A 12,736-nucleotide genomic window follows, 5' to 3' on the forward strand; every position below is an offset into this window, starting at 1 on the left:
AGTTCATTACTCCGACCTCAGCTATAGTACCTTCCAACAATGATACCTCTGGTACTTCATAGTTGTCGTCCGCGTCAAGGCTCTCATTCGCTGAGTTCACTGTGACGGACGATCTTACTCCTTCGTGTTCAAACTTGTTCCCGAGGTTGATGGTATCGTCGTCAGGCTGTCTAACCACTTCCGAACCGGTTTCAGCCTCCACAGTTTCCAACGCCGAGTCCGCCGTAGCTGGGTCGTCGTTCGGCTTTATTCCTTCAGGTAGTAATACCTCCCAACTATCATGGTCCTTCGTCGCGTTGGAGTGCTCATCCGCTGAGTTGGTTGTGACGGCAGAGCTGACTTCCGTGCGTGTAAACGCGCCTTCAGTATAGCTGACATCCTGACGACATGCTGTAACCACGTCCGAGGCACTCTCAGTGTTTAGATCTTCTGACGTCGAGTCTGCCGCCGCCGACTGGATAATGCAGGCTTCCGGTGTACCCATCGCTGAGTTCACCACGGCTGCAGAACTTGGTCCTATTATTCCGTACTTGGCTCGGTTGTCAGCAACGGGTTCAACGTCACATAGGGCTTGTTCCGAGCGTTCTTCAAGGCCTCCTGCCGTTATAGCTGAGTCGTCAGTCGCCGACGCGTCTTCCGTGGCCCTTACTTCACTTGTTCCTTCGACCGCTGAGTTCGTGTTGACGTCAGAAATGGCGCCATCGTCTTCAAACTTGGACAGCTGATAGGAGACATCTTGGCCATCGTGTAGCACCGACGTATGGTCCGCTCGGACATCTTCCAGCTTGAACGCTGAGTTTATAGCCGGGTCACCCCTTGTCACCCCTGAAGTCGATATGACGTCTGCGTTACCGCGACGCTTCTCGTAGTCGCCGGCTTCAGTGTCGGCTTCGATCCTTCTCCAGCGTTCGGCGCATGTTAACTCTGGTCCACTCTCCACTGGAGATCGTCTTTCCACCGCCGTCGGAGTTGGGTATTTTCGTCCTTCCACAGCTGGCGGCTGGTGTGACAGCCAGTCGTCGTACAGTCGTTGTTCTTTCTGCAGCAAATCTTTATCCATCGCCGACTCAAAGGCCAATATCTGCCAGTCACGGTACTTCGCCGAGTTCACGCGGACATATCCCTCGTTGGCCAGCACTCCGTGTGGTTGCCATTTTATCACATAAAAGTGAGGTGGGCACCAGACTGACGTCTGTCGTACGTTCGTAATCAGGACATGGGTTGGTCTTCCTCGGCGATTAAAAACAACCGTTGGAATCCAACCCTTCGTCCGTCGCACCCATAGGTCATGCGTCGACTCACTGGGTTGTCGCCTGGGTAATTTGAACTCAGCGGTCATTCGACTTTCGATCGTCAACCCGTCTGGTGGCCCGCATGGTACATTTGGTCCGAACTCGGTCTTGGTCGGTGCATTACTTGACCGGATGAGTGGTATCACCATCTCATCGGGTAGCTTGACCGCCGAGTTGTACAGATCCAGACGTATTCCAGCTGGGATCATAAAGTCGGTGCCGAGAATCAAATCGACTCCGGCATGATGAGGCATTATCCATACTTCAAACTCGTATGCCACTTCCCAGCCGAGTGTCACCTTCACCACTGCTCTTGACGTTGTCACCATCCTGTCTTTACTTATTCCTTGTATGTCAATTCGCTTATCTCGGCTGGCCACTCTCTTGAGACGCAGTTTCCTCGCGAAGTACTCACTGATCGCCGAGACATTTGCTCCGGTATCCAATAATATCTTGGTCCTTCGGTCGTTCACTGCACCCAATACGAGGGCTCTCATTCTAACTCGGCGATCAAACGTCTGTGCTGACCACCATCCCAGCCGCTTTCCTGGAAGCAGCTTCATTATCCTGGTACGATGCACAGCCTGGTCTGACTGCCGAGTTACACTTGCAATCGCTCGGTTGTTATCATCTAACTCACCGAGCTCACGTTCAATTCCGTCGATTTCACACATCCGATTGCCATCCCCGCTTCTTCCCTCGGGCCGTCCTGCTTCGCCTACGAAGGCAAACAAGAAGTTCGCCTCAACTGCAGGTTCAGCTGACTGTGGCAGCCCGGCATATTCCAACCCAGTCAGTGTTGGCGGGCCGCCGAGTTTAAATCACTCGGCGCGTAAAGGTTTTGCAGGTCTTCTGGCACTTGCGACTTGTCGACAGAGTTCTTCACGAACGCAGCCAGCTTCTCATATTGGCGGAACAGCTCACACTGGCCGCCTTCATGGACTTGTCTGCAGAATTTGCAGCGTCGTCGACAGTAGTGAGCCGAGTGCCCCATTCTTCCACAAGCTGCACAAGGTCCTCGTTGGGTGTTGTCGCGTGATCCATCTCCACGATTCGACTGTTCTCGCTGGTTGTACGGTCGCGGAGGTCGGTTCGCTGAGTTTCCCCAGCTTCGGTTCGAGCCTTTCTGGTCTCCCGCCGAGTTCTCTCGGCGGTCCGGTGTATTTCCCTTATCATTGGAAACGCCGACGTCAATGTAGTCGTCGTCTTCCGCTGAGTCGTGTCCTCCGGACTGGTCCTCATCATCCCATTCGTCTTCGGAGTTGTACGGACTCGGCGGGTTCTGATCGATGAGTTCCTCTCCGTCGGAGTCAGCGTCAACGACAGTGACTCGGCGGTCGCGGTTTTCTTCCTTGCGACTGCGCTTCTCATCTCGGCGGCTCTGATCCTTCCGCTTGTCATCTCGGCTTCGTGCGGTCACGAGTCGGTCGCGTTGCTTCTTACGCTTCTCGCCGAGGATCCGACGATTGATTATCTGTTCCACCTTACTGATGTCTTCCAACTGCAAGGGGTACATTAAATCCATCACATCGTCATCACCACAATGCAGCAAGAAGTGTTCGACATGGTCAGCTGCGTCGGCGCCACCCCTCTCGTACTGGATCTTGGCTGTCCGAGCGTACCCGTTGAGTCGGATCAGGAAGTCGCAGATCGGTTCGTTGACTTTACGTCTCGCCGAGTAGTAACGAGTGCGGGCGGATTGGTCGAACTGTGAGCAGTAATAATCCAGGAACGCCTCGCTGAGTAGTTTCCAACGTCGCTGAGTCTTCTTCGGCAGCTGCCTGTACCAACTCTTCGCCGCGCGTCCCAAGCATAGCGAGAAAGGCTCGCACCATGCACTTTGGGGCATCCTGGTGCTCTTCATCTCGTAGATGAACCGCTTGAGCCACTGGAGCGACGCGTCAGAGCGGTAGCGCTTTCCTTCGAACTCGGCGATTTTGTCGAGCGAGGCGTGGGTTCGGACTTCTAGGTACTGCGTCGAGTCTTCTTCAGCCGCGTCAAAGCTCAAGTTTCGAATGTAGTCCTTCACGGTTTCTTCACGGTTGCCTCTCACGTCGAAGGCGTCGCCGTCTTCTTCATCCTCCTCGTAAGCCTCAGCCTCATCTGCAGCGTCATACAATTCACGATAACGACCTACATTTCGCTGCCCACGACTCGGCGCTCGCTGAGTCGGGTTTAGCTTTAATGGAGTCAGCATGTGAGAGTCTTCGAAGTACGGAGTCCCTTGCGTAGCGCGGAACACTTCACGTCTCTTCGTCTCCGGGGTTTTCGGCAAAGGAATCTTGCTCGGGTCCTCGCCGAGTGGTTTGAACTCGGCTACTCGGCTGTACACCTTCTTCGTTCCGCCAGGGGCCTTCTCCAATCCAAACGCCACTCTGAGCTTCTTCTTCCATTGCCAGAGCTCGGCTCCGCCACGGGTCAGACTCCAGTCGGACAGAATGAGGCTGTTTGGTCGGCTGTTGCACCGATAGCCCATCGCCTTCAACAGCAACACAGTTTCTTCCACCAACTGATTGATGTTGGCTGCACGCACCGGCTGAGTTAACTCGGGACCCAACATCGGCCACTTCGCCTGCGCCATCGCCACAGGCGCGAACATCATCATCCATTCCGATCTCGTTCTCATCTCCTCGCCGAGTCGAGCCAACACTTTATTGGCGCTCGGCGTATCGGCGTTCCTCGTCGCTTTTGGAATAAGGGGCGGACGGTCCCCTTGAGCAACGCCATGGTCTTCTTCATCTTCTTCATCGTCCGCACCTTCGTCGAGCTCGGCGGATAAATTGCGCTCGACAGGACGTGGGGCTCCCATGCGTCCCACCTGCAGCGTCAACTCTTCCACCTCGCCAAGTAGCTCGGCGGTAGTCTTCGTTTCTCCGAGCTCAGCGGTCTCGGCCTTCTCTTCATACTCTCCTTCACTTGCGTCTCCGTTCTCGCTCTCCTGGTCTTGGCCATCCTCGTCGAACTGGACGGTTCGTCCCACCTCCATCGTCATGGCGATGAGTCGTTGATCCGCCGGGTCCGACCCCACGAGAGGCGATCCTCCAGCCGTCGCTGGGCTTCCGTCGCTCGGAGTTGCTGATCCCTTGACCATCTTCACTCTTCTCTTTCTCTTCTCTTCCTCTTAACTTGGTTAGCTGGCACCTATAAAAACAAGCACACACTCCTGTTCCCGGGTCGCGGCACCAGTTGTGGTGTAGTAGAACACACAAATATCGTCAGATGTGGATTCCTTACACAAACCACAACGAATCGCCGAGTTAGGTCGGCGGTTTGTATGGCCTGCGCAGAGGGTGGTCTCCTCGCGGTCCGGCCCTTCCGGGACAGACGAGTGGCTCGTTTCCACTCGGTTCCGACTAACCAAGTCAGATCACTTACGAGACTCCGCCGAGTTTGGTTCGGCTGAGCTCGTTCACAACCCTGTGCCCTCCACCAAAGGATGGACGACGGCGCGCGAGCGCTTTTACAGGTCACCGAGCGCAGAGGCTGCTCAGCTAGAAGTGTTACGGCACCCGGGCTATCCGACGTACCGGCCCGCTGAGTATGCGGGACTTTCTTTCGCGCGTAGCGAGACTTTGTCCTACCCGGACCGACCTAATCTCTTGGCGCTACCAGTCAATACTCTACAAGCTATGCCTCTCGAGTATTGACGGCAGGCATAATCCAGCCCTATGCAGGGACTTACCGGAAAAGTGTACACGTGTCTTGGACTAGGAAAATTCTGCTCTGTTATCTTCTGGGAGCCTTTTCGGCTCCTCCTATTTAATCCTATGCTTCTCATACAAATATCTAGTGAAATGTAGTCGTTTCGGATCTCTACCGACTCTTCAGGCGGCCGTTGAGCTCAGCGGCTATCCGGATAGCATATCCGGACAGATCGCCGAGTACTTACCGTGATCCTTGGCTCCTAAGCTCTGGGTTATCAGACCGAGCCGATTCTTGACCTAAAGTAGGTCGGCGTATGGTCGAATCTGGAAATCCCTACACCACAGCAGCATCTCGCTGTTCGATAACGATGAATCCCAGAGCAACACCGCGCTTTGATATCGGCAACAGCGTGCGTGGCATTGTCGCTACGGCTGCGTCTCCAATGACTGCTGACAGTCTTTGGAGGGCTTCCCACTCTGGATCCGCCAGATAAAGACAGTCTGCGCGCATAATGTGCGTGGTAGAAGCACTTGAGCTACGCATGAACGGGTTGCTGTCCAAGGGTTGGTTCTCCACCCCGTGTACGTATTCCATACGAGCTCGCTAGTTAGTCGGTCGTTGGACGGACTCGAAAATGTTACCAGGTGTAATGGGCCTACTTTAAGCCCACTACTTCGGCTTACACACTAGCGCACGTGTATGAGGAAGCGTAAGTTACGTTTCACTAAGATTAACTAAACTTTCGTCCGAAAGTATAGATTTACTTAAATAGGAAAGCAAAGCCATTTTCTGGTAGAATGAGAGCTGTTTATTTGCTTGTTTAGGTTTTCCTCCTAATCCAATATTCTACATGAAGGGTATTTATCAACGAATGGTTGACAATATCCTAGTATTCTAATTGGTTGACGTTATTGAATTTCAATCAATGAATGTGTATCCATTGGTATCTTACCCAATGTGGAAAACCTCTTTTCGTAACCAAGTGGCTATGTAGCCACTTGCGTGTAACCCTGTTACCACCGCTATAGAAACTGTAAGCAGTTATACGACAAATGTACGGCAACGCACGATTAAATAAATGGTTCTCAAATATCGAAGCCGTTATGCAGACAAAGCTCCGTGATACATGGACTGATCCCCAAGTTGAAGTCTGGCACATGGACGTATAGCACATCTCATGAACATAGGTGCCAATGCATGCACAAATACATACATGGACTGATTTCCCTACACAAGTGTTTGGATCATGTTTTGTTTCTTGCCATTTGAGAAAATCTAGTTTTTTACTTTTATTCTTTTTTAGAATCTGAAACAAAACGGACAAACACCATTAATCTTTTAGACCAATAACACTCTTGTATACTGTCAGTTGAGCCGCCATGACAACTGCTGGCGTTGCCCCGCTGCTTGCCGTGACGCTTATCTTCCGCTCGAAGCCTGCATTCGAGTCTCTGAGCTTAACTCACGTCGTCGACTCCGTCACCACCTTCCTAGACTCAGCGTTGGAGCTGCCCATTAAGAAAGCCTGCCAGTTCAATTCAACGCGCCTGTTAGATCGAATCTGGGATAGCTCCATCGAGCTGGCCGCCTCTTCCGACACCTCCTGGAGTATACGCAATCTCCTTCAGACCGAAACTCATTACAGAGGCTTCCAGTTCACGTTCTCTATAGTCAAAGCCATACAACTGAGAAATCTGGAGATGATCCAATGGCTGTGCGAACATTTTCCTGCTCTCATGGTGGTTCAAAAGTGTGTGGAGGAAGCTGCAGCTGTCGGGAGTATAGAAATCCTCCAATATTTGCTTGAAAAGGGTGTAAACGTCAACGCCCTTGACGACGAGGACGAGGACAACGAAGGTAAAACTCACACTATTGACTGGGGCTATGAAGACGCTGCAAAAGCCGCCGCTGCTGGCCATAGTGAAGTGGTTATGTGGCTCTATGAGAATGCTGGCAGTGACGTTAGAAACGATGAAGAAACGCTGAAAGCGGTCGTCGCAAGTGGAGATGTGACTCTATTGAGGTGGCTACTACAGAGACTGACCATTGTTCCTTGTAAAGGGGTCCATGATGCTGCTGCCAATGGACATATCACCATGCTTGAGTTCCTTACAGAAGAGGGTTATATTCAAGACGACACTGTTGGGTTATTACTGAAAGCAGCTGATGCAGGTCAGATGGCTGTAGTGCGTTGGATCATTGACAGAGATTGGAGTATGGACACCTCAAGCGACCAAGAGAGTGATGACGCTGGCTCTCCTTTTGATGATGATTTACATTCTCGAAAGCATATTACCAGTGTGGGTGGTGAAGCCAGTCTTGCCATCCACAACGCGGCTGTGAATGGTCATCTGGATGTAGCCAAGTATCTGCACGCTCGTGTTGATTGGCCTCTAAACGCTAATGATGAGACTATCGAGCTAGCGAGACACTGTCCGATAATTGAACAGGTTAAATACCTTGGGTTAAATATTGAAGCCAAGAGGGTCTCAGGCGCAACCATGCTCCTTGCTACTACGAAAGGATTGCTCGATGTCGTCCAGTGGCTCTATACGACATACAGCAGCGATCCAACACTTAACCTCTTTTGGTCTTGTAACCAAGATACAAAACAACATGAAAGTGTGCTTGACGCTGCTGCGACAAATGGACACTTTGAGGTCCTCCAATATCTCCACGAAGCTGCAAAAGACGTCACTGAAGAGAATAAAAATAAAAGAAGACGACTGCGGAAGTATCCGGATATGACTCTAGGTCAACCGATATACATGTATCCTTCGTCACCGAGAGAAACTGAGCTACAGACTGAGCCGTCTAAGCCTGGTTACACCACCGCAGCAATGGATGGCGCGGCTGGCAATGGACATTTAAACGTTCTACGTTGGCTTCTTGAGAATGAGAGTGAAGGCTGCACGACACAAGCTATGAGTCTCGCTGCTCGAAATGGACATTTCGAAGTCGTGCAGTGGCTATGCGACAACATACAGAAGGATTGGATTGCCAGTGCGATGGATAGCGCTGCTTCTGGAGGTCATATCGAAATTTTGGAGTGGCTACATGAACGCGGCTTCCAATGTTCTGTAGATGCCATGGACGGAGCTGCTAGCGGCGGACACTTGGAAGCGGTCAAGTGGCTCCAAGACCACAGATCCGAAGGATGCACGAAGGCTGCTATGGACGGTGCGGTCTCTTGTGGAGCACTGCGCCTTGTAAAATGGCTTCACGAAAATCGCTCTGAAGGCTGCACACGCTCAGCATTTTACAAAGCGGCTCTTCTTGGCCACTTAGATGTCATCAAGTGGCTGCTTGAGAATTACAGTGAAGAGTTCCCGCCTTTCGCTATGGAAAACGCTGCGCTGTCTCTGTCGTTTGAAGTCGTTTTGTTTCTACATCGAGCTAAGCGGGGAGGGTGCTCAAGCGCTGCCAAGATTGTAAGGTATCTGAGTCTGGACATGTTAAGATGGCTCCACGAGAATTATCGTGAGGCCATGCTCGAAAACGGAGGTTTATTGTAAGTGATGGGACCCTAAAGTAGCTCTGTAGAATGAATTGTACGCATCGCTGGTGCGTCTTAATCTGCAGTGACAAATTATAGGAGTATAGTGCTTTTTTTTGGTACAAGTACAGAGCTTACTTTACTTCATACACGTAATTTTAAGGCGGTCAGCCCACTACTACACTTGATTTTTTCTTGAAATATAACATCATTGTTTTTGATAAGGCTTAACTTCGATCGATAAATAACACTACTCTTATCAATATTGAGAGGTGTTTTCAAATAATAATAGTCAACGAGGAGCGCCGCAGGAAAGAAGGCTCACGAAAAATCTAGAATACTTGTACTGTAATGTGTAAAAACTCACCATGTTTTGTCCAATAAGAACACTATATTTGAAAACAAAAAAAAGGTGAGTACGACAGCCTCGATATTCGCGTTCTACTCTAATTTTCCATGCGCAGTTTCTTGAGTTACCATTATCCGAGCAATTGAATATTATAATCATATTAGTAAACGAAAAAATGGTGTTTGTAGATTGGTAGAAAACATCAGTGCGAACATAGCGGCAAACCTCCAGCCGGTCTGTAAAAATGGCTTGTGTAAGAAAACACCAGGTTGGCCCTAGACTCAACAATGTTTAGTGTGCTGCTATCCGTTCGCGCCTAAAAATAGCTATAATAGTCTATTTGAGCGCTCGAGATTTTGTTAGTTTAAGCAGCTATAAACTTAAATGAGTAGAGGCATTATTTTCACACAGACTACGACAAACGCTTTTATTGAATTGCGACTGTCCTCCCAGCCTAAAGCTACCCTTCTTTAAACTCACTTAAGTATAAAGTAATCAGGAGGATATAATTATGGGGGCATTCTCTCCTGTAGCTGTGCTCCCTATTTTAAACACTGCATTGTACTTGTGATTACGGGTTAGTAGTGCATTGTGCCAGTATCCAGTACTGCACCTTTCAGATTGCGGCTTCAAAGTGCGTCGTACAATTTCCATGCAATCAGAAGTAGAAGTCATGGCTGCTCGCAGTTCATTCTTCAATTTGCAAGACAAGCAGCACCTTCCCCTCGCTCATTTCCAAGATGAAAGTCGCTTTCTACCTCGTCTTCCTAGCCGTGACGATCTCATCGACAATTGTTGCTCTGGACCCGTGCAACAAGAAGAATTGCAAAGACCACGTGGGCCCAGTCTGTGGCAACGACAACGTCACCTATGCGAGCCTTTGTGACCTGACCTCTGTCATGTGCGAGCACCCTGAGCGTCGCGTTGGAATGGGCTACGACGGACCTTGCGGTCAGACGTCAAGTGGGTCCTTCTCTTTTTAATGGTCATGCCCTGTTAGTCTCAACGAGTATCATGGTACGAGTGAGCAAATGATGCTTGTAGCGTTTAGCTCAAAATACAAGCCACGAGTTTTTCTTTTTTCTGCGACCTTCAATGCAGACAGTCGATGCTGTTGCTTTTGTCCAAAATGATAACGGAATTTCCTGAATTATACCTTCTATCGTGTAATGCCCTCATCGCGTGCATTCAAAAGAGGCTCACTTAGGGTGATACAGACATATCCCTCGGTAGACCGCTTTTTATTCTCACCCAAGGAAACTACTATCGCGGGATGTACCATAAAATTGGTAATTTTTGGACGCTACCTCAATTAGTTTGGTTGGTACTGTGATGATGTAAATCTTTACTACTGTAGTATTTTTATAAATGTGCTTAAGAAACATGACCAGCTTGTGCTAAGATAAGCAAGACTAATTTATATGTTTATAATTTGTACCTATTTTTTTTAATAATGTAAGACTTATGCAGCTGCGAAGCAGGCCTTGCTAAGATCACATGAATAGGCTGACTACGATAATCAAGCCCATGCACCTTAACTATTTTTAAATTTAATTTATTCTTACAGCATTTGATTAAATAGACTCACGCACTTACTGTGGACCTCACAGCCGCAGTTTCTGCTTTATGGATCGTGTTTCATACCTCAAAGTAGCATTTTTTAAGGCATGTTTTTGATATGTTTTCCGGATGTCGATTGTTAGACATAGCGGGGATCTAGCGACAGACTCTTCTGCGTCTAAGTGTGCCAGCTTCGGCTACACCAGATTCATCCGAATTAATAGAGACGTTTCGCAAACTTCCGAATCTTCACCTTATCGCTATCCAGATTTGCAGATTTCGCACTTTTTCGTCTCTTCAGTAAAATTATAATTCTGGTGACGCTACATTTGTTAGGAACTAGCGCCGCTACGCGGCGGGTAAGAATGAATGTCGCTCCTTGTATTTTGCCTCCGTTCCGCTCGCCACGGGCTCGCTTCACTACTCGCACGGTAGGTTGGCAAATTGTGGATCAGGCGGGCCCAAAGGCCCGCAGGGTTGCAGAAGGTGCCGATTTGGGCCGCCTCGCTGCGCTCGTCAGCTTTTGGGCCAATCGGGGCCACCTTCGCTGCGCTCGGCAGCCAGTAGAAATATTTCAATTATTTTATCCAATGATTTGTCCGGAAAAGCGTGACAGGCACGACAATTTAGTGTGACGGACAGACAGGTTGCTGCAGTAGATGTTTAAGACTAGCGCCCTGGGCGCCCGCTCCGCGGACGCTAGGGCATGGTTGGCTGGTGCGCGAAGTATCTTTTAGGATAGGTAGTATTTGCCGATGGTCGCCACAAACATCAATATTATGCTTTAAAATTATTCTGCTGAGCTGTTTGTGATGTAACTGAAGGGTATTTCCACTATCTTCCGCATGCATTTATCTTACTTGCATAGCTGACGTACTTTCTGACTTATTTGTATAGCTTCTGACTGACAGAGTGGCGTAAATCCTTTCCGACTGACATTATACTGGGTCCGATATGTACGACAAAAGGCCTCGTCCACATCGGACGAAGAGGCACCACTGCGTGCACATTCTTTTGACCGGCTGCAACATACGAAGATATATGGCTGTAGGCAGAGTATCAGATCGTAGTGATGGTTAGACTTGAATTGAATAATAGTTCATGTACATTAGATGGAGTACTTTCGCTGCCTACTTATCAGCTCGGCGTGCTATTTGATGTGTCCGTGCATATCCCGCAATGCCGCCAATGGGTGTTGTCGTGATAGCCAACACCCATGCACTGGGTTACTGCTGCGATCTCGGTACTTTTGTATCGTCGTGCTAGCCTACTGTACCTACGATTATGATGTATCCGTCTATATGATCCAGCACGTCACTATTCGGGCACAGGTCATACCCGCGGTGATACAGGCAAGCTGATCAGGCGTCTGTTAGCAGTATTCAAAGCAATACATACGCGCGCGGCGGGTACACATTATAGCCATCCGTGACTCAACCGAGCTCTTATCTCGGCCATTATGGACAGGGCGCTAAAGTAAAGTACTGCGTACAGACACATCTCCTTGCGATGGCCGCTTGTATGGTCATCACTACCGCATACGTGGCTGTGTCCATGTAGACAGCAGCTTATTCATCGCGCATAGTGCTCACTCAATACTAAAGCTTACATTCGTGAGCGCACATAAGTGAAATATAAACTGTGAGGGTTGGTGGTACATATAGCATGGGTTTGCGTGTGCCAAGTGAGCTAGTGTACTTTCCATCTACGGTAACGCGTATGCAGATAGAAACGGCCAGCTCGCAAGTGTACACAGTAGATACCATGCGCTAATTATTATATGAAACGCGCTACACTCCGTAGGTGCGTCAACACAATTGGCAGCACCACAGTTAGTTTACCATATGTGCGGCCCCAAGCCTCGCGCCGCCCGCCAGTATACAAAATACAAAGATAAGCGGGGTAACAAGGGCAATAAGGATATATTATCCAAATTACTTGCTCTTCTGCTGCTTCTTTTGCTCGATGTAATTGGCGTTTCGGGCGGTCAGCTTGCGAGGGCGGCTGCGCCTCTTTTTTTCCTTGGGGTACCAGTCGGGACCCATCGCCTTCTTGACGTTCGCCAGGCTTTCCTGGCGGCGCACTTCGGCCGAATCAGGTGGTGGGGGCTTTCCTCCCAAAACTCAACCGCTTTTGGGCAATATAGCGCCGCACGATGTCCCGCCCGCTGATTGTACGGAATGCGTAGCCGTACTGCAGCTTCCCGCAGCAGACGCAGCGCGCTCGGGGGTCCGTCGTAGACCGCTGCGGGCTCAGCAGAAGCGGGTCAATCTTCGCCTCGCATTGCTTGCACGTAGAGCCCACCATTTTGCAAACTGTGCGTATGTTAGCAAAATATTTTGTTTTAACCAATTACTTGCGTCCAAATATTAGCCAATAGCTTGGAAATATAAG

At 49.7% G+C, this 12,736-nt stretch overlaps 2 protein-coding genes across 2 annotated transcripts; both read left to right on the plus strand.

Annotated features, from left to right (window-relative positions):
- Nucleotides 1-6,316: 6,316 nt before the first annotated feature.
- On the plus strand, nt 6,317-8,928 carry PITG_10629 (uncharacterized protein; the record flags this gene model as incomplete). Its single annotated transcript, XM_002901444.1, has 4 exons — nt 6,317-6,794; nt 6,999-7,109; nt 7,692-8,448; nt 8,898-8,928. The coding sequence occupies 4 exons, from the start codon at nt 6,317-6,319 to the stop codon at nt 8,926-8,928; spliced, it is 1,377 nt and encodes a 458-aa protein (XP_002901490.1).
- A 594-nt stretch (nt 8,929-9,522) lies between these two features.
- On the plus strand, nt 9,523-9,765 carry PITG_22920 (Epi12-like protease inhibitor; the record flags this gene model as incomplete). The annotated part of the gene is made up of 1 exon (XM_002901445.1): nt 9,523-9,765. One exon carries the CDS (start codon nt 9,523-9,525, stop codon nt 9,763-9,765), a length of 243 nt encoding a protein of 80 aa, XP_002901491.1.
- Nucleotides 9,766-12,736: the final 2,971 nt, after the last annotated feature.

The sequence above is a fragment of the Phytophthora infestans genome, genomic scaffold (assembly GCF_000142945.1).
Source record: "Phytophthora infestans T30-4 supercont1.20 genomic scaffold, whole genome shotgun sequence".
Lineage (NCBI taxonomy): Eukaryota > Oomycota > Peronosporomycetes > Peronosporales > Peronosporaceae > Phytophthora > Phytophthora infestans.